At 45.2% G+C, this 27,517-nt stretch overlaps 1 protein-coding gene across 1 annotated transcript in view; it reads right to left on the reverse strand.

Annotated features, from left to right (window-relative positions):
* Nucleotides 1-27,517, reverse strand: part of EDC4 (enhancer of mRNA decapping 4) — a 1,195,039-nt gene that overhangs the window by 387,401 nt on the left and 780,121 nt on the right. The window contains 1 exon segment of the mRNA XM_030203662.1: nucleotides 6,004-6,156. Within this exon segment, the coding sequence (XP_030059522.1) occupies nucleotides 6,004-6,156 (153 nt within the window).

A 27,517-nucleotide genomic window follows, 5' to 3' on the forward strand; every position in this document is an offset into this window, starting at 1 on the left:
TTCATTTTTGTTATGCATCTCCACAACTCAACATGGATGACTTCTTTTGGAGGAGTGTCCATAGATGACACAATAGTCCCAATATAACCCCCGAAAGTACATGGCTTCAAAGAAAACTTAACAGATAAACAGAATTCTGAGTACATTCAAAAATGATGTCATTCAGAGATGATTCTCTCAGTCCCGATACTTCAGGTCCATCTTTCTGTTGTAAATCCTCCTTCCTATTATATTTAAGTCTTGTAATGGACTAAATGTAGTATTGGTGTTGGGCCCAAAGAAGCATTAAGTGGCTGAAGCGGTGAGCAGGGATCAGGACTCAAAGAAGGAGCTTCTGCTTTAACGTTTACACTCACAGGCACTTCCTTCACTATATTGTACTGTTACTTATAGAAATCATGAAGTTATTCATGGGCCCTTGCACTTTTGATACAAGCAGAGACACTGAGCCTTACATTCTCCCTTCTTTTCATTTTTCCTTTCCTCTTACCCATTTATACATAAAGAAAAGAAACGGTACGTTTCAGATGAAGCTAACCAAAATAACCAGTCAATACAGTCACAATTCCTCAACTGGCTCAGAAGAAGCACCAAAGCTGCCAGATGTGCCCTGTTAGTCACACCCCTTTGAGCATGCAATCACAGGCATGTGTCCCCAGCAGCATTCTGCAGCAAAGGAAAGCTCTGAAAAGGTCCAGGGTGCCCAATGACAACATCAAACACTTGGGGAGGGACTACCAGCAGGACTCTGCCTCTTCCTCCGACAACCCTCAGCACAATAAAGAGCAGCATAGATCTCTCCTCCAGCTTAATGCATGGCAGGGACATGCTCTTAAAGAGTCCAGGGCACCCAATGATGACATGAGATGCCTGAGAAGGGTCCACCCGCAAGAATCTACACCTTTTAGCTTAATACAGAGCCGCACATACCTCTCCTCCCTAATCAAGTTACTTTATAACATCTTCTAGTTCTACAGTTCTTTTCCTCAGTTCCTCTGGATCATCACATTTTTACTGTTTGCTTAATGTGTTATATCAGTTCATGTCTATGCATTTCTGAGGAAGAAAAATGTTCCTGGCCACTGCTGGAAGCAGAGCTAGATGGATCATTGGTCTGACTCAGTATGACTATTCTTATATTGATATTGCTGCAATGAAAAAGTTCTATTTTTTGACCCAGCAATTTCTTTCTGTTCCGTTGACCTACCGTACCTTCAACTTTAATTGCCTACATTTTCCTCCTCCCCCTGTTATCTAACCTCCAACACTGGCCTAGCAAATAGGATAGATCATGAGTTCCTCTGGAACAGGAACAAGTGCATCCTAAATCTGGCTATTAGATGTCACCACTGAGTGCTAGCTGACACTATTTTCCTTCATGAACTGTAAGGCAACATCTCCAGCTGGCCTCAAAGTACTGACTTGTGAATTAACCCTAGTTTATGTGCATAGCAAAACAGTACAGCCACAGAATCACTGGGCTGAAGAAAAAGCAGAGTTGCTTATCAGTAATGGGGGTTTCTCCATAAGCACCTGGGGAATAGTCACACTAGATGGTGACATTAACCTGACTACTTCATGGTGCAAGAGCTCTTCCACAGCTCAAGAGCAGCCTTTGACTTCTAAGTATGAATGGGCATTTCTGTGATTGGCCAGGTATCTCCTTCCCATAGTCAATATCTTAACTGCAGTTGTAAGAGGTATAATTTGGTGTTGTCAGTAGCAGGGACAGAGGGAGGATATTACTACTGCAACCTTTTTCTAGAAGTAGTGGTATATTAAGCCTGTAAATAAACCTGCATTTCCCTGCTTATCCATAGAGAAAGTACAGTTGCTTACTTGTAACAAGGGTGCTCTATAGACAGCAGGGAAATGCAGGCGTACTGGAAGATGAGGGTCACCGTACCCCAGGAAACTTCTTGGTCAAAGACGAGAACGTCCTTTGAAGAGCTCTGATCCAAGTAGTAATGTCTGGTGAAGAACTGACTAACAAGTTGCCACTTTGCAGGACCTCCCACGGCAGTCTCATGAGGCTGCCGTATGTCTCAGCAGCCCTTTTGCGATTGGAACCAACATGGGCAGAACAAAAGAACAGAAGAGTAGCCATACTGGGTCAGATCAATGGTCCATCTAGACCAGTGTCCTGTGGCCAAGCCAGATCACAAGTACCTGGCAGAAATCCAAATCATGGCAACATTCCATGCTGCAAATCCCAGGGCAACAGTTGTTTCCCATGTCTATCTTAATAGCAAACTATGGACTTTTCCTCCAGGAACTTGTCCAACCTTTTTTAAACCAGATATGCTAACTGCTGTACCACATCCCCGACAAGAGTTCCAGGGCTTAACTATTCATTGAGTGAGAAAAATATTTCCTCCTATTTATTTTAAAAGTATTTCCATGCAACTTCCTTGAGTGCCCCCTAGGTCTTTCTACTTTTGGAATGAGTAAAAAATCAATTCACTTCTAGGATTTTGTAGACCTCAATCATATCTCCCCTCATCCTTCTCTTTTCCAAGCTGAAGAGCCTTAACCTCTTTAGCCTTTCCTCATACTAGAGGAGATCCCATCCTCTTTACCATTTTGGTCGCTCTTCTTTGAACCTTTTCCGAGATACGGCGACACTCAAGGTGTGGTCACACCATGGAGCGATACAGAGGCATTATAGTATTTTCGGGTTTTATTCACCATCCCTTTCCTAATAATTCCTAGCATCCTGTTTGCTTTTCTGGCTGCCGCCACGCACTAAGCAGAAGATTTCAGCGTATTATCTACACCACCACCTAGATCTTTTTCTTGAATGCTGACACCCAATGTGGACCCTAGCATCAGGTAACAATGATTTGGATAATTATTTCCAATGAAGGTCTGTTATAAAAAGTAGACCGATACACATATATAAATACAAAGAAATAATTTATTCAAACCAAGATAAAAGCAGTACCCGACGTGGCCACGTTCGCCCTCAGGCTGCGACAGGGGTAAAACTACAAATAAAACATAAAAATAGTGATAACATCATCTCAAGTTATATATATATATATAAAGTCATAACATAAAATAAAGTACAATAAATGCATTACACATTCAAAAGTAAAATGGAGGAGGAGATAAGACAAGCCACTTTCCAAACATATAAAAGTGTATAAAACGTTGGATGGATTTAATCAAATCCAATAATGTATCAATACATACCTAAAAATCAGGGGTGATCAACATACCCCTTCAAAAAAAAGCCTAAAACAAAATTAAAAAGATATACATTAATCCCATCTTGATCAGCCCATGTATCGTAAACTCTACATCTCACCAGTCAGCTCAATTAAAATTCTCATCATATCAACAATTGACTATATTTCATGGTGTAAAGCATTCAATTACTCACTGAGGAGCAGCCTTTTATGGTCGGGGGGATGGAGTGGGGAGCAGTTTCATTTACAGTTTTGGAGTGGCCAATATTGGTCGCATATTCAATTTTGACAGAAACTGAACATCCTGGGTTTAGATGAACTCCAGAGAGAGGATTACCAGGGATATAAGGGAAGGTCTGCAGCTGCAAAACAGAAGATGTGGCTTGTGCCTTGTTCATAACTGTGTACTCTTGTTGAGCAAGCAGGAGACCAAAACCACTTTAGATAGTTAATCGTTACCTTGAAAAGCCTGTGAGGAAGACAAGTGTCTTTATATTTCAACCTACATCAATAAATCTTTTTGTTTGCCTCTGAACTGCTGGCTAACTGTAAGTTAAAGGCCCAGGCCTCCAACGCTCGCACTCTTTCCTACAAGCCCATTAACTGACCAAGTACAATATTAAGGTTCCACACTGACCAGAGGATCTTGTTTGGGGGACCTTTACCTTCAGCAGATCCCTCATAAAGTAGGGGATAAGGTGGTATGTGGACAGGAATATGTTGCTGACTACTTTGTGCTAGGCCACCAGAAGGAGAAAGATGGAAGTGCACCAACATAGTTTTCAGTTCAGAGCTGGAAAGGTGAAGGAGGTATGGAAGGATGTGGGGAACTAGGCACGTCATGGAGCCCTATGTTAGGATGCTGCCCAGTGGAAGAGAAACAAGCCCACTTAAACTGGTATGATCTCCAAATGGAGGGTTTCCTGGCAGAGCATAGACATCATAGGCATAAATGGGAGACCATTTGGGAACCTTTCATCTCTCTAAGTGTTCTGTTTGAATAATGTGTGACTTGGGTAGGAGAATGATTATACCCTCTTGTTCAGGAGAGAGAGGGGGGGTTGGGGAGGGGGGATTACTTTTAGTAAAAAAAAAGATCTAAAGTTTTGAAGTTTCATCTCGCTGTAGGAGTTTGGACTGGTGGAAAGGTTTTCTTGTTTGCATCTTTATTTTTTCATTGCTATTCGACATTTGTCCATGTACGATAACAATGATATTGGAGATATTATGTATGCTTCCTTTCATGTCTGAACTGTTAATAAGGACTTCTTGCAAATTAAAAAAAATAAAAATAAAAAAGTTCAATCTTCAGGCTGTCAAACATGGGTTCTGAAGGCTGAGGTGCAGGAGGAGGCCCTGTTACTGAGTGGGTAGGGAGGGCTGGTGTACCCAGGAAAATTGGTTCCTCAACTTGCGTGGTAACCAGATGTGTCCAGACAAGCAACGGCCAGCGAAGAACTCGAGAAACTAACAGAAACAGTGAAAAAGTGTAAAGATCATGAAAAGTTGAAATGCATCGTGAAAGAAGCTGCAAGAGTCTGTATGTAGAAAGAAGTACATCACACATTTTGTACTGTAAATTGTTGCAAACAGGTTGAGATATGGATGTCCCAGCACCGGAAGTGTGTGAAAGAGACCAAGGGATCAAGAGATCATTCATGGGATTGAGTTACCAACTGAGCAAGTCTGCATTTTGGTTGTGCTTCCCAGGAAGATAGACTACCCAAATTATTCTTGGTATTGTGGAAGCAAGGTTCTGCGTGTGTTCAGCCTCCTGGCAGAGGCAGAAGGATCCTGAGCCTCCTAGTTTGCTGACATAAAACACAGTTACTTGATTCTTTACCCAGGCAACAAAGGTGCTTAGGGCGTAGAAAAACCACCCTTCATTCCAACAGGCAGATGTGAAGACATTACCTTCCAGAGCTCTTGGGTCTTGAAAGCCAGCATAGAAATGCCTGTTACGAGTGGGAGTTGGGGGTGAGGGGCTTGGAATGGGCAGCCCCTGTTGAGGTTGGACGGGTAGCACCACCACTGCAAGGAGTGCTTGAGACACAAATCAGAATCCAGACATCCTGCTTTAAGTTTTCATTTTTGTTTGAATTTGAGAAAGAGTGCACTGTTCCACAGTCTACCAGTGTCAGGAGGCGTGAAGATTTCTCAGAATTAGCTCCAGTGGTTGAGCAAGCAGATCCATGCTTCTTTGCCTGAAGTGTGCCCCAACATGTGGAGACAACATTGGGGTTGAGCAGTGGTCTAGGATATGCCAGTTATATGCTGCTGTTGGTATACAGACAACATCCAGCTTGGCAGGGGTCTAAGAGATGAGGTCTTACCTCTCCAACAACCCCAACTGTGCTAGAACTGAGCCCAAGAAGAAAAGAGCTGTGGCGGCCATGTCAACAGTTCTTTGTGGTTTTCTGCTCCTTTTTTGGAATTTTGTTTTTATTAGTTAAGTGCCACTGTAATGTCCCAATGGAAAACATAGCATTACTGTCCTTTTCTGTGCCACTGAGGAGCGTAGAAAAAAGACAAAGAGGAATCTGGACAAGCATGGCCAAAAAACTTCTCGAGCTGGGGGAGAGCTCCCTCAACACGGAGCCATGAGGATATCATCATCTAGTGTACCTACATTTCCCTTGCTTGTCTGCAGAGAAAGATGATTTTGAGAACTTCATACACATTACGAAGTCTAACCACTGGAGCTGCGTGTCTATATGTAACATAAAAATTTTGTTTACCATGTTTTGCTTTTACACCCCCAATCTATAAATTGCCTAGGGACGGTTTCCTACACCATGAAATTTTAACATACCCTTCATCTTTTTTGCTCTTCCTTCTGGGTTTTGGAGACGCTCGGGGAGAAACCTTGGCTTTCCAGTCTTTCACAGGCACTCTTTGAGTAGATCCCTTGGCAGCAAAATTTGCAGATGTGATAGCCAGGCTTTCAACTTCATCATCATGATCACTAAAAGTGAAGATTATATAAGAGTTAAGTGTGTCCTATGGACATTAAAATCTATTTCACCCCCACAACATAAAACAGTTTCAGTAAACTGATGGTCAAACGGTTAAAACGTTTAGTTCAGATATTACAGTAGAGAGTTAACACAAATAGAAAGGCTTCTTAGCTTTGTCACAGATGCAGGCAGGAATAAGAGCACGATGCAGTTCTGAGTGCAACAAACAATACCATTGACTTTCTTCATTTAGCATTGTTTTCCTAAAGTTGTGTACATGTAGCCAACGTTTCCTGCACACAGCAGAATAAAATTCAATCACATGTGGAAGGATGTCACCAATGGCAACGAGCAAGGACTGTACCCTAGCTACAGCTAGCAAACTAGGACCTTCAGAGGATATGTGAGAGATTGTGCATACTCCCTGGTGCTGAGAGATCCCCTCCACCCACCATTACGCTTAACAGCTTAACCTCCAGGGGACATGGGAAGGCATGTTTAACTGATTTGGCTTGTCCACAGAAAACCACAGTTATGGCTAAGCAACTTTGTTTTCCACATATGTGGGGACTACTTTGTTTTGTTTTGATTTTTCCCTTTGAAAAAATCGTATAAAATGTATAGTCTGCATTATCCATAAGATCTAAATGGATTGAAATAAAGAAAAAAAATAAAACATTAACAACAACAAACTCAAACAATAATAAAGAGCAAAAATAACCAAGTACATACACATGTACCGATATTTACTCCACAAAAACAGAGGAGGAGGGAAAAAGAAAAGAAAAGAAATAAAAGGCCTGACCAAACAAAATATAAAGAAATGACTATTCTAACAGGAAACAAAATCAAACAGTTACATTAAGGCCCAGCCCAAATACATGTGTTAGGACTCCATGCGTTCCTGTTTCTTATTATCCACAAAAACATGAAGTTGAGAGGGCTCAAAAACTTCTCTCTCTCACCATCAACAGTAAGTAAATATTTACAAGGAAAACAAATACATATTTTTGTGCTTAACGTGACTGCCTCTTGGTACATCACAATAAATTTTCTTCCTTCAATCTTGGGTGGTGTCCTACAAAAGATTTGGTGCTTTTGGGGGGGGGGGGGGGGGGAAAGCTTCGAGATATCATGATAAATATGAATGCATCCAATATGACACATTTGAATTGTTCTGCTGCTGAAGGAGCTTCACTTGCTCAATTCTGGTCATCTCAAAAAAAAGATATAGTGGAATTAGAAAAGGTACAAAGAAGGGCGACAAAAATGATAAAGGGGATGAGATGACTTCCCTATAAGGAAAGGCTGAAGCATCTAGGACTCTTCAGCTTGGAGAAGAGACGGCTGAGGGGAGATAAAATAGATGTCTATAAAATAATGAGTGGAGTAGAATGGGTAGATGTGAATCCTTTGTTTAATCTTTCAAAAAATACTAGGACTAGGTGTACGATTGTGCCCATGTTTCATGCTCTCATTCATTTTGCCACCTGGTGATCAGACCTGGTGGCTGTGATGGACTGTCTGCTTGCTGTTTCCCATGTTCCAGAAATCATTCCGGTCCGGATCTTCCAGCCTTCCAGACTGTCGTGGGATTTTTGGAATTAAGCAGCACCCTTACCTGGTGACCTCCCTGGTATTTTGCCTTTATTAACCACCTGGAAACTTTCTAGTTTGCCTTTGCAACAGAGACCCTCAGACAGTGGCGTTCCTAGGGGGGCTGGCACCCAGGGCGGATCGCCGCAGCGCCCCGCCCCCCCCGATGCAGCGCGGACCCCCCGGCGAAAGGACACCCCCGCGAAGGAATCCCCCCCCCCCCCGCCGGGTGCACGCCGCCGTGGGGGGGGGGGGGGGGTGCCACGCGCGTCTGTCCTCCATTGTTCCATGCTTCTTCTCTGCCCCGGAACAGGAAGTAACCTGGAAGCATGGAACAACGGAGGACAGGCGCAAGCGGCACCCCCCTGGCGGCGTGCACCCACCGCCCCCCCTAGGAACGCTACTGCCCTCAGAAGAGTTTTCATCTGTGTTTGTTGCAGTGCTATCCTTGCTACTTTCAGTTTCAGCTAGACCCTGCTTGTTTCCTGGTTTATTCTACTGTTTGCTGCCTGCCCAAGACCCTGCTTGTTTCCTGGTTTATTCTACTGTTTGCTGCCTACCCAAGTCCCTGCTTGATTCCTGGTTTACTACTGATTGGTGCCAGCCTATCGACTCTGTTTGGTTCCTGGTTTCCCTTCTGCTTTGCTGCCTGCCAGTAAGACTCTGCTTGATTCGTGGACTATTCTCCTGCTTACTGCTTATTGCTTCTGTTCCAGTCCAGCTGCTCCAGTACGGCCTGTGCCCGTCTGTCTGGGGTCTGCCTTGCTGCCTGTTTGGGTGGTTCTCCTGCCGCTGCCAGTTATCGGTAGTGGCCCAAGAGCTCACTTTTCCTGACCAGTGTGACAGATTGTGACACTAGGGGGCATGCGATGAAGCTGCAAAGTAGTAAATTCAATACGAATCAGAGAAAACTTTTCTTCATTCAAATAGCAATTAAACTCTGGAATTCATTGCCAGAGAATGTGGTAAAGGCGGATAGCTTAGCAGGGTTTAAAAAGGGTCTGGACGGCTTCCTAAAGGAAAAGTCCATAGACCATTATTAAATTGACTCTGGGGAAAATCCACTGCTTATTTCTGGGATAAGCAGCATAAAATGTATTGAGCTTTTTTGAGGATCTTGCTAGGTATTTGTGACCTGGAATGGCCACTGTTGGAAACAGGATGCTGGGCTTGATGGACCTTTGGTCTGTCTCAGTGTGGCAATACTTATGTATTTATGTTTTCACATTAACCGACAACAGGTCAGTCCTGTTTACGTTGATAATCAAGACTGTACTGTACACTAAATGAGGTAAACTTGGAAACAGCAAAGTGAAACCTAATAATAGGACTACCATGAAACAATATAAAAAATATACACATTTAACAGACTGCAGAACAACCATGTAATAGAAATACAATATATGTCAGTAAAGGAAGTGAGGTATATCAAACCAAATAAACCATAAATCACTTGTACACTTTATGGAGCAAGCTATAAACTCCTACTGATGTCAACAAGCCACGCAGAAGAAGCATGCTTAGTGTACTCCTTAGAGAATGACGCGGGGGCGGGGACCCACAAAAACCACGGGGATGGGGACAAACGTTGTCGCCATGTCATTTTCTACTTTGAAGCCTGTTAATTAACTGGACTGTTAAACATGAACAGTGATGCCTACAACGATATTTTCATTTTTTGGAAAAACAAGCAAACATGCAGGCCACAACTAGCAAAATTTGCATGGAGGATCCTGTACATCCTGCTACCAGCACATCTTCTATTGCAGGAAGGACTGTGGAAGACAGGAGAGCTAGATTGAATCCTAAAATTGTTGATGACTTCTTATCCATCCACAGATTAAAAAACTATAACAGTGCATCATAGGGCACATTGGGCATACAGAATGGGTTGTATTTTATACCCCTGGACATTTTAACAGTGTGAATTAGAATTTCTTGGTGTAGTAGAAATCAGCTATTGTTGGGATTGGAAGGGTAGAGGGTGGTGGTGGGAAGGAGGGCTATTATAGCTGCTCGTTGTTATTACTGTTTTCTATTTGTAATTTATACACAACAGTTGCACAGCATATTGTTCCTTTTTTATACTTTAATAAAAGCATGTCAATATAAAATCAAGTGTTCAAGGCTTCTACAAACAGGAACAGAGACAGGGCCTGCAGGGACAGGGTGGGGATGAAAACAGGACCTGCGGGGATGGGGTGGTGACGGAGACAGAACCCATGGGGATGGGGTGAGAATGGGGACAAACTTTGTCCTCGTGTCATTCTCTAGTACTCCTTCATGCATACTTTGAGTGGGTCCTTGTCTTTTTGGTTGTTTCTACTTTGTCAAAATTAGATCCTTGTTTTGGATCTGAATCAAATGGTTACTACTAATATTTTTCTCTAGAAACATCATGTGGTTGTTATTGTTGTAGTTACTATGGTTTTAAATATAACTGGAGAGAATTTAAACTGAGGTCAGCTAAGGGATATACTTATAATCAGTTTTACTAAGCTGAGGTTAATATGGCCACTAAGCATTTGTACAGGGATATACACCTCATCCAGCTCCCTCCTTACTTTACTTAAGGAAGTTAGTCATACAGTGAAATCATGTTTTCATGTACATAAAATATTACATAAGTACATAAGTATTGCCATACCGGGAAAGACCAAAGGTCCATCAAGCCCAGCATCCTGTTTCCAACAGTGACCAATCCAGGTCACAATATACCTGGCAAGATCCCAATCACAATATACCTGGCAAGATCCCAGGTTTATCCCATTAACCTTGTTAATACTGGAACAGTTAAGAATAACATTCCAATCTTTATGATCTGCTTGTAGTTTAAAAAATACTGTTGTATGGAGGCATTGTGATTTGTTTGTGCTTAATCAGGTTTGCCAATCAATATAATATTTGGTTTCATCAACCAGGCATTAAATAGAGGAGTACTATAATACTGGCAAAATTGGAGTCTGCTCAGATAGAGGTTCCTCTTTTCTCAGTCTGGAGTGTTAGTTTCTTGCCTAAGCTTTGAAAACATCAGGTACATCAAATATCTGGGACAGGTAGAATTGGGTCTGATGAAAGCAACCAAATAGATCTTAATTTAGCTCAGATGTTGGTCCTTGGAAACGTTAGAATTCATATTGATCAATCCCCCAGTATATAACACAGTAGATGATTTCTTATAGGCTATGAACTCATCGAGATTTTTGTGCAGCTTTTTAAATCTCAAGCATCGAGGAAGATAGGCCTTTATACCACATTATTCGACTCTTTCCTATCTTCAAGTTAATTTGTACATACTTCTGGTCCCTTGGTCAAATCACACATTTCTTTTCAATTTCCTTTTTGATTTAGGTGTTTAAACACATGGCTTAATTTGTAGAAAAAAAAAAGGAAGTGAAACTGTGGAGCTAGGGGAGGGCGTGGGTGGGACAGGGGCAGTAGAAGGACAAAAGGAGCTAGATTAGAGAGTGGAGTAACAGGGGGCGTGGCCTGGAAGGCTTTCAAGATGGCTGCTTAGCCCTTTGCTCTGCATCAGCTCACCCTCTGAGATATGATTTTTTAGACCACGGTTTATTAAGAGTTTCTTTCCTCACTGCACAGCTCACTCCTAACATGGCAGCCAACAAGCCGGCTACAGGAAACCCAAGTTTTGCAGTAGTATCTGGACTCAAATGACATAAAACAGATCCCCTGACACTGGAAAAAGCCTTAGCCTGTAAAGCAGCATTGTTGGTTCCCTCCACAATTATGAAGGAATTTGCTAATATCAAGACCGTGCTGTAGGCATAATTGGATGTTACAACTGTTATTAAGAATGACCTGGAAATCTTGTCCCAGCAAGTACAAGACTCACAGAATCGTACAGAATAATTAGAAGTAAAGCTGCAGAAGCTTGAGCAGAGGGACAAACAAGCGCAACTCAACACCCAACTGCAGAGCGGCCTTGAAGATCTTGCGAACAGGAACTGCCAGAACCATAAGAGCCTGTTCTGTGGGTGCTTGAGCACCTCCAATATTGAACAAACTCCTTGACTGTGTCTAGGGAAGGGTAACTTCCATTGGGTTTAGCACCCCCAGTCATTTTGAAAAGTTGGCTCCCATGGCCAGAACAACATACAACTGTTGGATAGGTAGGAAGGTGCCAATATCATTGAGTGCCTAGAACATTTGCTCCATCAGCTGCTCGTGCTTACCTTTACACTGCCTCTTGAAACAGAGCACACCCATCGGGTACTCACAGTTAGGAAAGGAAGGGAACTCAGCCCAGGCTGGTTGTGATTTGAGTCGTCTGCTATATTCACGTGCAGGCCATACTGCAGGCAGCAAAACAAAAATAGCCCTTAAAAGTTGGTGATTGTAAACTTCATCTTATTCAAGATTTCACCAGCACAACAGAAGCAAAGTGCAAGGAGTTTTTGAATTTTCAGCCTCAGATAAAGGCATTAGGCACCCAATACGGGCTGCTATATCCCACTCGCATGATACAATACTTACCTTCAGAACCAAACACGTACATTCAACAGGTTGGAAGATCTCGGGAGTTTTATTAAAACTGGTATGGAAGGCTGACTGATTCTTTTCCAAGCTCAATATGTGTTAATTCAGTCAAGTCATCACTGGTCACAGCATTCCGGATAAACAGACCATGGGCCATCCAACTTCAGTTATTTTTTGTCTCATGTGACCAAGATAAAAGATAGCAACAACTATAACTTATCTGCACAGACTAGACTGTTTAGTTTCCTCAATCCTCGTTTAATTTTACCTTTTTTTATGCAGTATATGTTGTCACATAGGATAATGCTCTTTAAGGTTGTGCTCTCTTAACATTCTTTCTTATTTTACAGAAGTGATGCCAATAACTGTGTATTATATCATTTTCATTTATCATTCTATTACACCAGAATGGTTTTTTTTTGCTACCTTTTCTAATGTGTGTCTTAATACATTCAGATTGCACAGTTGTAAGACGTAGGTATAACTTATCATTTTTGTTTGGGTACTAAGTATGTATGGGTGTCGTCGAATATGGTACAACTTTGATTTACTTACCAGGCACTCACTTCCCCCCCCCCCCCCCCCCCCCCCCCACCCCCCCCCCCCCCTTCTCGCTGAGCTGGCATGTGCTGTGCACACTGTTTCCCATGTTAATTCTCTACTGGTTGTTTTCACACAGAGTATTCTGCTAACCAGGCTTTTGGATATTGGACTACCTGGAAGTGTTATTAACTGGTTCTTTTCCTTTCTCTGTAACTGTACTTTCTCAGTTTCTATATCCTCCTATGTCTTCCCCACAATTATGACCTTATGGAGACCTCAAATTGTCACTCCTATTTAATGCTTGTTGCTCTTATACAAGAACATTCTGCGTGTTCTTACTTTTCTATGGACAATATTTTATTGGCATCTTATCAGGATCCAGACCCCACCCCCCCTGGATTTTTTTTGTTGCAGCATTGTCTTGATGCAGTTACCAACTGGTTGCATACAAATCAACTTATATTCATTCAGAAAACCATTGCCGGTTAGGTAACATGTCATCCCTCGAGACTCTCAATTTCTCCGACAATCCAGGGTGCCCCAATTACATTAGTAGATTCCTTTAGTTATTCAGGCATTTACTTGGACTATCAACTATCATTCAAACAACAGGTTGTCACATGATAAAATCTTGCTTTCGAGAACGTCTTATCTGTTCTGTGTGTTCATATTTTGACAACATAACCTGTGCACCTCTCCTTTATGCTTTTGTTACCTCTACTCTAGATTATTGCAACTATCTATTCTGGACTATCCTGAGTTCTTTTAAAGAGAATTCAGACTTCCAAAATACTTCTGACCATCTCCTGTCTTCAGCAGAACGCTTTGAGCCTGACACCTCTCTTTCTTTGTAATCACTGGCTCCCTATTCCTTACTGCATTAAATTTAAGATTCTAACATACTAACCTTCATAATGCCCACCCATCTTATCTTGCGTTCTTGATCTGCCCATAAGTTCCATCTCGGTCCCTCAGATCTAGTTCTGAGCATCATTTTTCTATTCCATCAATCTGCTGTATTCAATATGCATTTACTCGTCAGAGCGCCCTTTTCTATCTAGCCCCCTACTTATGGAATTCCTTACCACTGACTTTCAGGGCTGAAATGTCCTTTCTAAAATTTAAGGCTGGGTTGAAGACATTTCTTTTTCTAAAAATTCCTGGGACAGGTAGCCTCATGAGGTGGTCAGTGGGCAGTTTTAATCTTTTTCATCTCATCTGTTCTCTTTTTAACTGTATTGTCAGATTTTTTAGCTCTTTTCTTTTTTCTAGTTTTTAATCATGTAAACTGTTTTGGTGGTTATTCCATAAGGCGGTATATAGTAAACACCACAAACATCCATACTGATGTTTCTTGCAATTGTGGCTCCAGGTTTAATGTCTCCTCACTGAGCTTTGTATATTCATGCCTGATTTTATGTACAGATGTCACTGCAATTTTTTTTCGCCGACTGTAAATGGTGTCAATCACTCCATTAACCCCACCAAAATCTTACAATATATGAAGAAGCAGCAGGCAAATGTTTTATTGCAGGAGACACACCTTTCTGACTGGGAATCAACAAAATCGATAAGGGAATGGAACGGTCTGGGCCGCTATTCGACAGCATCCCACAAGAAAAATTGGGTGGTTACGTTATTTAAGAATTCACTGCAAATTGTGGTAACTGCTCAGTTGCAAGCAATAAGCCACCCTGCTGGAGACTTAAAGTCAGATGAAGCGAATGCTACATACCTGTAGAAGGTATTCTCCGAGGACAGCAGGCTGATTGTTCTCACTGATGGGTGACGTCCACGGCAGCCCCTCCAATCGGAATCTTCACTAGCAAAGTCCTTTGCTAGCCCTCGCGCGGCCGTCTTCCCGCCCGAAACCGGCTCGAGCCGGCCAGTCTCATATGTAGCAAGACAAGAGAAGGGAAGACACAACTCCAAAGGGGAGGCGGGCGGGTTTGTGAGAACAATCAGCCTGCTGTCCTCGGAGAATACCTTCTACAGGTATGTAGCATTCGCTTTCTCCGAGGACAAGCAGGCTGCTTGTTCTCACTGATGGGGTATCCCTAGCCCCCAGGCTCACTCAAAACAACAACCATGGTCAATTGGGCCTCGCAACGGCGAGGACATAACTGAGATTGACCTAAAAAATTTACCAACTAACTGAGAGTGCAGCCTGGAACAGAACAAACAGGGCCCTCGGGGGGTGGAGTTGGATCCTAAAGCCCAAACAGGTTCTGAAGAACTGACTGCCCGAACCGACTGTCGCGTTGGGTATCCTGCTGCAGGCAGTAATGAGATGTGAATGTGTGGACAGATGACCACGTCGCAGCTTTGCAAATTTCTTCAATGGAGGCTGACTTCAAGTGGGCTACCGACGCAGCCATGGCTCTAACATTATGAGCCGTGACATGACCCTCAAGAGCCAGCCCCGCCTGGGCGTAAGTGAAGGAATGCAATCTGCTAGCCAATTGGATATGGTGCGTTTCCCCACAGCCACTCCCCTCCTATTGGGATCAAAAGAAACAAACAATTGGGCGGACTGTCTGTTGGGCTGTGTCCGCTCCAGGTAGAAGGCCAATGCTCTCTTGCAGTCCAATGTGTGCAGCTGACGTTCAGCAGGGCAGGAATGAGGACGGGGAAAGAATGTTGGCAAGACAATTGACTGGTTCAGATGGAACTCCGACACGACCTTTGGCAAGAACTTAGGGTGAGTGCGGAGGACTACTCTGTTATGATGAAATTTGGTGTAAGGGGCCTGGGCTACCAGGGCCTGAAGCTCACTGACTCTACGAGCTGAAGTAACTGCCACCAAGAAAATGACCTTCCAGGTCAAGTACTTCAGATGGCAGGAGTTCAGTGGCTCAAAAGGAGGTTTCATCAGCTGGGTGAGAACGACATTGAGATCCCATGACACTGTAGGAGGCTTGACAGGGGGCTTTGACAAAAGCAAACCTCTCATGAAGCGAACAACTAAAGGCTGTCCTGAGATCGGCTTACCTTCCACATGGTAATGGTATGCACTGATTGCACTAAGGTGAACTCTTACAGAGTTGGTCTTGAGACCAGACTCAGACAAGTGCAGAAGGTATTCAAGCAGGGTCTGTGTAGGACAAGAGCGAGGATCTAGGGCCTTGCTGTCACACCAGACGGCAACCTCCTCCATAGAAAGAAGTAACTCCTCTTAGTGGAATCTTTCCTGGAAGCAAGCAAGATGCGGGAGACACCCTCTGACAGACCCAAAGAGGCAAAGTCTACGCTCTCAACATCCAGGCCTTGAGAGCCAGGGACCGGAGGCTGGGATGCAGAAGAGCCCCTTCGTCCTGCGTGATGAGGGTCAGAAAACACTCCAATCTCCAGGGTTCTTCGGAGGACAACTCCAGAAGAAGAGGGAACCAGATCTGACGCGGCCAAAAAGGAGCAATCAGAATCATGGTGCCTCGGTCTTGCTTGAGTTTCAACAAAGTCTTCCCCACCAGAGGAATGGGAGGATAAGCATACAGCAGGCCCTCCCCCCAATCCAGGAGGAAGGCATCCGATGCCAGTCTGCCGGGGGCCTGAAGCCTGGAACAGAACTGAGGGACTTTGTGGTTTGCTCGAGATGAGAAGAGATCCACCAAGGGGGTGCCCCACGCTTGGAAGATCTGGCGCACCATTCGGGAGTTGAGCGACCACTCGTGAGGTTGCATAATCCTGCTCAGTCTGTCGGCCAGACTGTTGTTTACGCCTGCCAGATATGTGGCTTGGAGCACCATGCCGAGACGGCGAGCCCAGAGCCACATGCTGACGACTTCCTGACACAGGGGGCAAGATCCGGTGCCCCCCTGCTTGTTGACATAGTACATGGCAACCTGGTTGTCTGTCTGAATTTGGATAATTTGGTGGGACAGCCGATCTCTGAAAGCCTTCAGAGCGTTCCAGATCGCTCGCAACTCCAGAAGATTGATCTGTAGATCGCGTTCCTGGAGGGACCAGCTTCCTTGGGTGTGAAGCCCATCGACATGAGCTCCCCATCCCAGGAGAGACGCATCTGTGGTCAGCACTTTTTGTGGCTGAGGAATTTGGAAAGGACGTCCCAGAGTCAAATTGGACCAAATCGTCCACCAATACAGGGATTCGAGAAAACTCGTGGACAGGTGGATCACGTCTTCTAGATCCCCAGCAGCCTGAAACCACTGGGAAGCTAGGGTCCATTGAGCAGATCTCATGTGAAGGCGGGCCATGGGAGTCACATGAACTGTGGAGGCCATGTGGCCCAGCAATCTCAACATCTGCCGAGCTGTGATCTGCTGGGACGCTCGCACCCGCGAGACGAGGGACAACAAGTTGTTGGCTCTCGCCTCTGGGAGATAGGCGCGAGCCGTCCGAGAATCCAGCAGAGCTCCTATGAATTCGAGTCTCTGCGCCGGGAGAAGGTGGGACTTTGGGTAATTTATCACAAACCCCAGCAGCTCCAGGAGGCGAATAGTCATCTGCATGGACTGCAGGGCTCCTGCCTCGGACGTGTTCTTCACCAGCCAATCGTCGAGATATGGGAACACGTGCACCCCCAGCCTGCGAAGTGCTGCTGCTACTACAGCCAAGCACTTTGTGAACACCCTGGGCGCAGAGGCGAGCCCAAAGGGTAGCACACAGTACTGGAAGTGACGTGTGCCCAGCTGAAATCGCAGATACTGTCTGTGAGCTGGCAGTATCGGGATGTGTGTGTAGGCATCCTTCAAGTCCAGAGAGCATAGCCAATCGTTTTCCTGAATCATGGGAAGTAGGGTGCCCAGGGAAAGCATCCTGAACTTTTCTTTGACCAGATATTTGTTCAGGGCCCTTAGGTCTAGGATGGGACGCATCCCCCCTGTTTTCTTTTCCACAAGGAAGTACCTGGAATAGAATCCCAGCCCTTCTTGCCCGGATGGCACGGGCTCGACCGCATTGGCGCTGAGAAGGGCGGAGAGTTCCTCTGCAAGTACCTGCTTGTGCTGGAAGCTGTAAGACTGAGCTCCCGGTGGACAATTTGGAGGTTTTGAGGCCAAATTGAGGGTGTATCCTTGCCGGACTATTTGGAGAACCCACTGATCGGAGGTTATGAGAGGCCACCTTTGGTGAAAAGCTTTCAACCTCCCTCCGACTGGCAGGTCGCCCGGCACTGACACTTGGATGTCGGCTATGCTCTGCTGGAGCCAGTCAAAAGCTCGTCCCTTGCTTTTGCTGGGGAGCCGAGGGGCCTTGCTGGTGGAGCTGCTCTACCACCTGTTCGACTTTTTCTCCAAAAATGTTATCCGCACGGCAAGGCGAGTCCGCAATCCGCTGCTGGATTCTATTCTCCAGGTCGGAGGCACGCAGCCATGAGAGCCTGCGCATCACCACACCTTGAGCAGCGGCCCTGGACGCAACATCAAAGGTGTCATACACCCCTCTGGCCAGGAATTTTCTGCACGCCTTCAGCTGCCTGACCACCTCCTGAAAAGGCTTGGCTTGCTCAGGGGGGAGAGCATCAACCAAGCCCGCCAACTGCCGCACATTGTTCCGCATGTGTATGCTCGTGTAGAGCTGGTAAGACTGGATTTTGGCCACGAGCATAGTCTAGAGTCCTTGCCCGGGGGCGCCGAAGCATGCTCCCTAGAACTCTTAGCCTTCTTTAGGGCCAGATCCACAACTCCAGAATCATGAGGCAACTGAGTGCGCATCAGATCTGGGTCCCCATGGATCCGGTACTGGGACTCTATCTTCTTGGGGATGTGGGGATTAGTTAAGGTTTTGTCCAGTTCGCAAGCAATGTCTTTTTCAGGACATGGTGCAAGGGAACAGTGGACGCTTCCTTAGGTGGAGAAGGATAGTCCAGGAGCTCAAACATTTCAGCCCTGGGCTCGTCCTCCACAACCACCAGGAAGGGGATGGCCGTAGACATCTCCCGGACAAAGGAAGCGAAAGACAGACTCTCAGGAGGAGAAAGCTGCCTTTCGGGAGAGGGAGTAGGATCGGAAGGAAGACCCTCAGACTCCTCGTCAGAGAAATATCTGGGGTCTTCTTCCTCCTCCCACGAGGTTTCACCCTCGGTGTCAGACACAAGTTCACGGACCTGTGTCTGTAACCGTGCCCGACTCGACTCCGTGGAGCCACGTCCACGATGGGGGCGTCGAGAGGTAGACTCCCTCGCCTGCATCGGCGAAGCTCCCTCCGCCGACGTAGTCGGGGAGCCTTCCTGGGAGGCGACGGCAGCCGGCACCGCACGCGGTACCGACGCCGGAGACCTCACCTCGGGCGATGGGCCAGCCGGCGCCACGCTCGACGATACCGGTGGCGCAAGCACCACCGGTACCGGAGGGGTAGGGCGCAACAGCTCTCCCAGAATCTCTGGGAGAACGGCCCGGAGGCTCTCGTTCAGAGCGGCTGCAGAGAAAGGCATGGAGGTCGATGCAGGCGTCGACGTCAGAACCTGTTCCGGGCGAGGAGGCTGTTCCGGGCTGTCCAGAGTGGAGCGCATCGACACCTCCTGAACAGAGGGTGAGCGGTCCTCTCGGTGCCGATGCCTGCTGGGTGCCGACTCCCTCGGCGACCCAGAGCTCTCGGTACCGACACGGGAAGGGGACCGGTGACGATGCTTCTTCGATTTCTTGGAACGAAGCATGTCACCGGAGCTTCCCGGTACCGACGAGGAGGACGTAGAATCCAGCCGTCGCTTCCTCGAGGCCGAGGCCGAAGGAGCTCGGTCTCGGGGGGGCTGTAACGCAGGAGCCCTCAGGGTAGGGGGAGACCCACCCGAAGGCTCACCGCCACCAGCAGGGGAATGGACAGCCCTCACCTGCACTCCTGACGATGCACCACCGTCCGACGACATCAGCAGACGAGGTCCCGGTACCACCGACGTCGATGCAGCTATCCGATGTCTCGGCGCCAATGCAGAGGGCCGATGCCTCGATGCACTCGATGCACTGGCAGCCGAGGATGAAGCTCTGGACGCTGAAGACGTCGATGCACACGATACCCCCGGTGCCGATGCCGACGAAGAGCCCGAGAACAAACGTTCCACTGGGCCAATCTCGCTACCTGAGTCCGCCTTTGCAAAAGGGAACACAGACTACAGGCCTGAGGGCGGTGCTCGGCCCCCAGACACTGAAGACAGAACGCGTGCCTGTCAGTGAGCGAGATAACCCGGGCGCACTGGGTGCACTTCTTGAAGCCGCTGGAAGGCTTCGATGTCATGGGCGGAAAATCACGCTGGCGAAATCAAAATCCGAAATGACGAAAATGAGCACCAAAAACTTTGAGGGAGAAAAATCTCGACCGAGGCCGAAAAGAGGCCTACCCCGACGACGAAAGAAAACTTACCGGGGCAAAGACTGGAAATACGGGTAGGGGCAAACGAAACCCAAGGGGGTTTGCGGAGCACTTCCCGAACGAATTCAAATATTTTCCGAAGAAAAAACACGTCGACTGGACAAAGGACGCGCGAGGTCGACTCTCCGGGGCTCGACACGGCGAAAAACACAGCCGTACCGAGTGCGGACGAAAGAAGACTGGCCGGCTCGAGCCGGTTTCGGGCGGGAAGACGGCCGCGCATGCGCGGTGCGCGCGAGGGCTAGCAAAGGACTTTGCTAGTGAAGATTCCGATTGGAGGGGCTGCCGTGGACGTCACCCATCAGTGAGAACAAGCAGCCTGCTTGTCCTCGGAGAACGCCTCTACCTCAAAAATACAAGTCACACAAGAGTATTTTGCTAATGACATTAAAGATTTGTCTCCTGCTATTATTTGGGAAGCTTATAAATGTGAGGTCATTAGCTATGTAGCCTGGGAAAAGGCAAACCATACCAGAACCATCATAGAATTGGAAGCTAAAATTACTGACTTAGACATTCCTAGATGTCCATGTCAGCCCTGATTGATTTCTGCAATGCAAAGAAAACTAAGTTTGACTATAATAATCTTCTAAGCCAGTAGGCGAGCCACCAAGCTTTTCTACAGAAATTAAAGCTAGTCACTTGCTAGCAAGCCAGTTGAAATCCAGAAGGACCACAAACTTGCGTGTCTGTGACGGGGCTGGACAGCTCTGCACAACAGACCCTGAGATTGTAGAGCAATTAGCTCAATTCTATTTCAAGTTCTATACTTCAATTTGTCCAATAGATTACTCACAGCTGGAATCCTTCCTTGAGTGTTTACTGCATCCATCACTACAGGAACTGCTTATAAGGGAAATGGGGAAAGGGATTGGGACTTGATATACCGCCTTTCTGTGGTTTTTGCAACTACATTCAAAGTGGTTTAAATAATATATACAGGTACTTATTTGTACCTGGGGCAATGGATTGTTAAGAGACTTGCCCAGAGTCACAAGGAGCTGCAGTGGGAATCGAACCCAGTTTCCCAGGATCAAAGTCCGCTGCACTAACCACTAGGCTACTCCTCCACTCAAGGAATCTAGAGGTCCCCAACTCTATTCAAGATATAACAGTATCAATCAAAAATTTAGCAACCAGAAAAACACTTGGGCCTGAAGGCCTCCCAGTTAATTCTACTGTGTGATATCCAGAAAGGTTAGCCAAGACTCCTCACATATTTTCAGCTGTACTCTGGGGTACCTGTTGGTCGTTTCAATTAAGCTGTCATTAGTGTCTTGAGAAAACCTGGGAAAGATCCCATGTCGGTCGCCAGATACCGACCTATATCCCCTTCTCAATTTAGATTACAAGATCCTTCCTAAAATTCTAGCAGATAGATTAGCCTCAGTACTGGGTACCCTTATCCACCATTCCAAGCAAGGTTCATGAAAGGCCATTGCATCTCTGCAGGTTCAGTTTTGGAGATGCTTTCCTGAATTTTATTTTGACACTCTACAGTGCGCTCAGCTCCTGCATCTGCTAATGGAGTATTCTCAGAAGCCTTCAGCCTACAAAGTGGCACCAGACAGGGTTGCTCTTTGTCACCCCTGCTGTTTAATCTTGCCTTGGAAACTTGGTTTATGGTGATATGTCAAGATCCTTCTGTAGAAGGCATCGGCATAGCCAGAGTGGAGTGCAAACAGGGCACCTATGCGGACGATATCTTGCTTCTTTTATCTCAACCAGAACAATCTTTTATCTGCCATTATTTTGATCATCAATTCATACTCAATCATTTCAAGCTATAAAATTAACTGGAGCAAGTCGGAACTCATGTCAATGAATGACCACTGTCTGCAGTCAGATGTGGCTCAATTTGATTTTCATTGGGCTGGTACAGGCATTATATATCTATGAATGAAGTTAACCAAGTATGCTGAAGAAAATATGAAAAGGTGGATGGCTAAGACTGAGTCCATTCTGGTCCCTCAAATCAACTACATTGTGAATATCTCTCCCTGTCTGTTCCCCAGACAATTTTATAAACATGGGACAGCCGTACTTAAGTTTCTCTGGTCTAGTAAACTTTTCAGGATAACCGCCCACAAGCTGAAAAATCTCGAGAGCTGAATAGTTAATTTTCCTGATTTCTACCTTTATATCTCACTCATAATGCGATATAGGCTGCACTAGCTTGACCAATCCTAACAAAGTCATCAATCCTCACATTTATTTTATTTTTTTATTTTTGTTACATTTGTACCTCGCGCTTTCCCACTCATGGCAAGCTCAATGCGGCAGGCAATGGAGGGTTAAGTGACTTGCCCAGAGTCACAAGGAGCTGCCTGTGCCGGGAATCAAACTCAGTTCCTCAGGACCAAAGTCCACCACCCTAACCACTAGGCCACTCCTCCACTTGCAACTTGAGCAAGCAGCTGCTCGGATGATCCTCATACTGCTCCTATGGGCCATGGCTCTTCCTACATTTCCCCAAGAGCACTATATGATTTCTAATACTAGTTCAATGGTATGCTATGTGGATCTTTTGCAAACTATTCCTTTTGCCAAAACTGGAGATATGATAGAGATCTATAAAATACTGATTGGAATGGGTAGATGTGAATTTCTTGTTTACCCCTTCCAAAAATACTTGGGACTAGGGGGAATGCAATGAAGCTACTAAGTAGTAAATTTAAAACAAACTGGAGAAAACATTTATTCACTCAACGTGTAATTATGGAATATGTTGCCAGAGAATTTGGTAAACGCAGTTAGTTTAGCAGGATTTAAGAAAGGTTTGGATAAATTCCTAAAAGAAGCGTTCATAAGCCATTATTAAGATGGACTTGGGAAAATCCACTGCTTATTTCTAGGATAAGCAGCATAAAATCTGTTTTTCTCTTTTGGGATCTTACCAGGTACAAGTTTTGGGAGCCTCCTACAGAAGTAACAAACCTGGAGATCTGGACTTGTGGCTGAGATGAAATTAGTTCTGTCTGGTTGATTATCACAGCTCTGCAGATTTTCAGAGGAAATTTACAAAAATCTCTTCAACGGAAAGTGATTTGAAGGTTCCAAGGATCATTACAGCTGAACATATTAAGAGGCTGTGAATGGTTCCTTGGTGAAGGGGAATTTATATTTAGAAAATAAAATACAAAGGGTTGAAAATCTAATCCAAGGAAATTATTGAAGATTTCTTAAATGTTCTTATTAACAAATTAATTTCAGCTAAAGATATGTTGAGACAGGATTTCTTGGATATTTTACACATGGATCCGATTTCTCTTCCCAAGTTTAAGGCATATTATATATGTAGTTCTATATACTGAGGGTATCAGGGGAGGAAACTGGGAATACACTGAACAAAAATCTGACTACTCTTTTAGAGGCATCAGTTTAGAAGTCCACATATGCGAGTGCTGTGGTGGTCACTTTTGCCAACCTCACAGATCAAGATTTGGTTTTATCTTCCTTCTTTAAGATGAGATTGATTCCCTTTCATGATCAACCTACATATGTATATCCAGATGTTTCTCCCAAAGATTAAGCAGCTTGTAGAGAGTTTCTAAAGTTAAAGCCGAGAGCTTTGGCTCTTGGGATGTCCTTTTTCCTGAAATTTACCGGAAGATGTATGCTGAAGTTTCAAGGGAAAGATTATGTCTCCCTTGATCCTCTTCATTTGAAGGAGCTTATACAAGCTCAAGAAAATATGGTTTGCAGACACAATTTAGGAGTTTAATTTAGGTCTCTCAACTCTTGGTTTAAAGGGAATAAAATGTTACGTTAAGTCAGGTAGTGGGAATCAGCTGGTGAAATTGATTCCTTTTGTTTTTCTTCTAGCAGTTTATTTTGTTCTTATTGATGGGGATGGGAAATGGGACTTGATATACTGCCTTTTTGAGGTTTTTGCAACTACATTCAAAGCGGTTTACATATATTCAGGTACTTATTTTGTACCAGGGGCAATGGAGGGTTAAGTGACTTGCCCAGAGTCACAAGGAGCTGCAGTGGGAAGCAAACTCAGTTCCCCAGGATCAAAGTCCACTGCACTAACCACTAGGCTACTCCTCCACCCTCTTACCATATTTTTCTCTTTCTTTCTTTTATTTTGATATAGAAGCAAGGATTGTGAGATCTTTGTAGAGTTTTACAAAGAATTGCCTTATTTTATTTTCTTTGGGGTCCTTTTACTAATCTGCACTAAGAAATTAGCTTAGCATGCCCTTACACAGGCCTTTCCCATGTGCTAATCCTAATCCATTTCTAGCACGGCCAGCAAAAAAGGCTTTTTTCAAAATTGTTTCATTAATGCTTGTGCGCTAAAAAAAAAATAAAATAAAAATTAGTACAAGAGCTTTGCCATCTATTTAGGTGGTGGTAAGGGCTCCCACATTAACCGTGCACTAGCTAGTTAATGCACAGTAATGTAGATGCAGCGCAGGAATGCTCACTCTTCACCCGACATGCCCCTTCAAAAAAATTTACAAAATAATTACCAGGTGCTTAGGGTGCGACCATGCCAAAACTAACGCAGAAATCTTAGGCTACTTTTGCTGTGTTAAGCATGTGTTAGTATTTAATGCAGTTTAGTAAAAGAGCCATTTGTTTAAATGATGATTCTTATTTTAGTTATTATGTTTCTTGTAGTTCTTTAGAGAGTAGGTTAAAATAAAAGGAAAACAGAAGTTTAAAAAAATGTAGCAGCTTTTTTTTAAGGTTCCCAATACATCTCTTGCAGAGAAAATTATGCCTGTAGTTCTAAAATGTGCTACTGTAGATTCTGTTGAAAAAGCTAATTTAAATATTGCAGATTCATCTAACTATTGACCAATATTTTAACTATAACACACACAAGAGAGGTTCAGAACCACAACCATCAGAATGCAGGGAACTAAAGCAGATCAAACTACTCGGCTCAATAATCTTTCTAAGAAAAGTAAGATAAAATATTGGAGTGCAGAGAATTAGAGCAGATTAATATCACAAACTACAGGAAAGTCTATAACCTTTACTTTTGAATAAATCCTTTCCACCATCATCCAGTTATCCACTGTTTACCCTCTATAGCATCAGAAACACTGTCCCCATTTGTAAATACCAGATCCAGAATGGCTCCATCCTACATGGGTTCCATTACCAACTGCTGGAACAGTTCGCCCTGTAGAGAATTCAGAGATTATACTTCTAGATGATTTCACAACTATAGGAAAATTACATTTCAACTTTCCTACGTCTGTTTCTTACTGTATATACTTTTATTGTTTTGTAAACCGCCTGAGTGGCTTGTCTATAGAACAATATTTCAACTAGAGAGACATCTGAAACTTGGATGCCCCAATCAAACTCTGGCATACTAAAATCACCCATAAGCAGTACTTCTCTTTCATAGCTATATTGAAAATGCCTTCAGTCAAATCTGCCTGTGAAGGAGGCCTGCAATCACACTAACAAAAACAGTTTCCATTCCCTCCAGATTAACCTTCTTCACCCCTTAAATGAACCACATTTCCCCGGCTGCCACCAAATCAAAGTCAGTGTCTTCGATCGCAGGCTCTAGATCCAGAACCTTTTTTGTCTATACTAGAGCATTAGAATACCCAGTTTTATAGATGTTGCCCTTTTCCCCCCTGTTTACTAAGCTGCTCTAGCGGCTGCTCTGCACTAATGTCAACACAGTCCATCACCTTGAATCGACTATGTCAGCACTGCCACACTGCTTAGTAAACAGAGGAATAGGTGTTGAATCTGCTGGAGAAAGTGGAGGGCGTTCACGCTGTTTGGACGTGAGATGGGAGGAAGTTGTGGTTGTCAGGTTTAGAGAAGGAAGGAACTGGGCCTTTATCATAGGGAAATTCTACATAAAAATTAAAAACAAGGAATGCAGAATTTGTAGTATGTAAGAATTTCAAAATTTTTACACAGAATTTTAGTTTTAATTTAGAATTCCCCCACAAGTAAATCATAGCACCAAAACCTTATCTCTCTATATAAAACGCACCTCCAACGTTCTAATGAAGCCTCCAAAAGTCCCAACGTTCTAAATCTATGGTGGTGTAGATATCCAGTTTGCCCATGAGTGTCTGCCCCGCCCTCGCGTCAAATGTGATGACGTCGCAGGCGGAGCACTGACACTCAACGAATCACATCGCTTACCCGCTGATTCCAAAGGAAGGGGAGGAGTAGGGAAACACCTCCTCTCCCTGCCTACGAATCAGCTCTCTGTGCCCCCCCCCCCCCCGCAACACCCAAGCCCCTCCGCGCTGGCACATCACACAAGCCCATACCCCCCCCCCCCCCACATCAACCCCCTCGCCACCCGCAGACGCCAATACTAACGCTTCTCCTGTTGAGCAGCAGCGGCCAAAAAAATAAACAAAAAAAGATTTTTAAACCTGAAACACGGCTCCGGACAGCCATCTGGCATTGGCTGATGTCTCTGCAGCCGCTCCTCCTCTCCCCTGCATGTCACTGCCCCTGCAGGAAGACCCCGCAGGAGCGCAGCAATGTCAGAGGGGAGAGGAGGAGCGGCTGCAGAGACAACAGCCAATGCCAGCTGGCTGTCTACGGAGCTGTGTTACAGTGAAGGAAAACACAGCAGGAATGCTGACAAATAGAAATGGAGTTATAATTACCAAAGACTGCTCTCCAGAACACAGGCATATTAACGATTTGGCAGGCAGGTTACCAAGTGCTTAAAGGAGCTTCTAAAGATTCCGAGCATTCCTCTAGGGAGAATAGTCACCACAGATATTCCATCATTGGGTTGCCTGGGGGTGTCTACTCTGCCATTCACGTCATAGCTGTTTAGTTTCACCGGACAAAATAAACCTCCTGCTTTTACTGGATGCAAGTGAAGTGCTTCAAGCAGGGGCGTATCTGAGGTTCGGCGGTAGGGGGGGGGGCAGGGGCTAGAGTGAGGGGGCACATTATAGCCCCCCCCCCCCGGCCACCCCCCCTACCGCCGTTAACCCTCCCTCCCCCGCCTACCGCCGTCACCTACCCCCGAGGTCCGCTTCTTCCTGCCGGCTTTTAAAATATTGCTTCAGCTGGTGGGGGACCCCAACCCCCCGCCAGCCCAGCCGCGGTCTTCTTTAACGTCTTCATCCTCGTCGTGCTGTGAAAGCTGCATGCATCCTTAGTTCCAGTTGGACGGAGTCTGACGTCGCAGTACGCTGACGTTACAACGTGCTGCGACGTCAGACTCCGTCCAACTGGAAACTAAGGATGCATGCAGCTTTCACAGCACGGCAAGGATGCAGACGTTAAAGAAGACCACGGCTGGGCTGGCGGGGGGTTGGGGTCCCCCACCAGCTGAAGCAATATTTTAAAAAGCCGGCAGGAGGAAGCGGACCGCGGGGGTAGGTGACGGCGGTAGGCGGGGGAGGGAAGGAGGGAGGGTTAACGGCGGTAGGGGGGTCCGGGGCG

Source organism: Microcaecilia unicolor, chromosome 5, assembly GCF_901765095.1.
Source record: "Microcaecilia unicolor chromosome 5, aMicUni1.1, whole genome shotgun sequence".
NCBI lineage: Eukaryota > Metazoa > Chordata > Amphibia > Gymnophiona > Siphonopidae > Microcaecilia > Microcaecilia unicolor.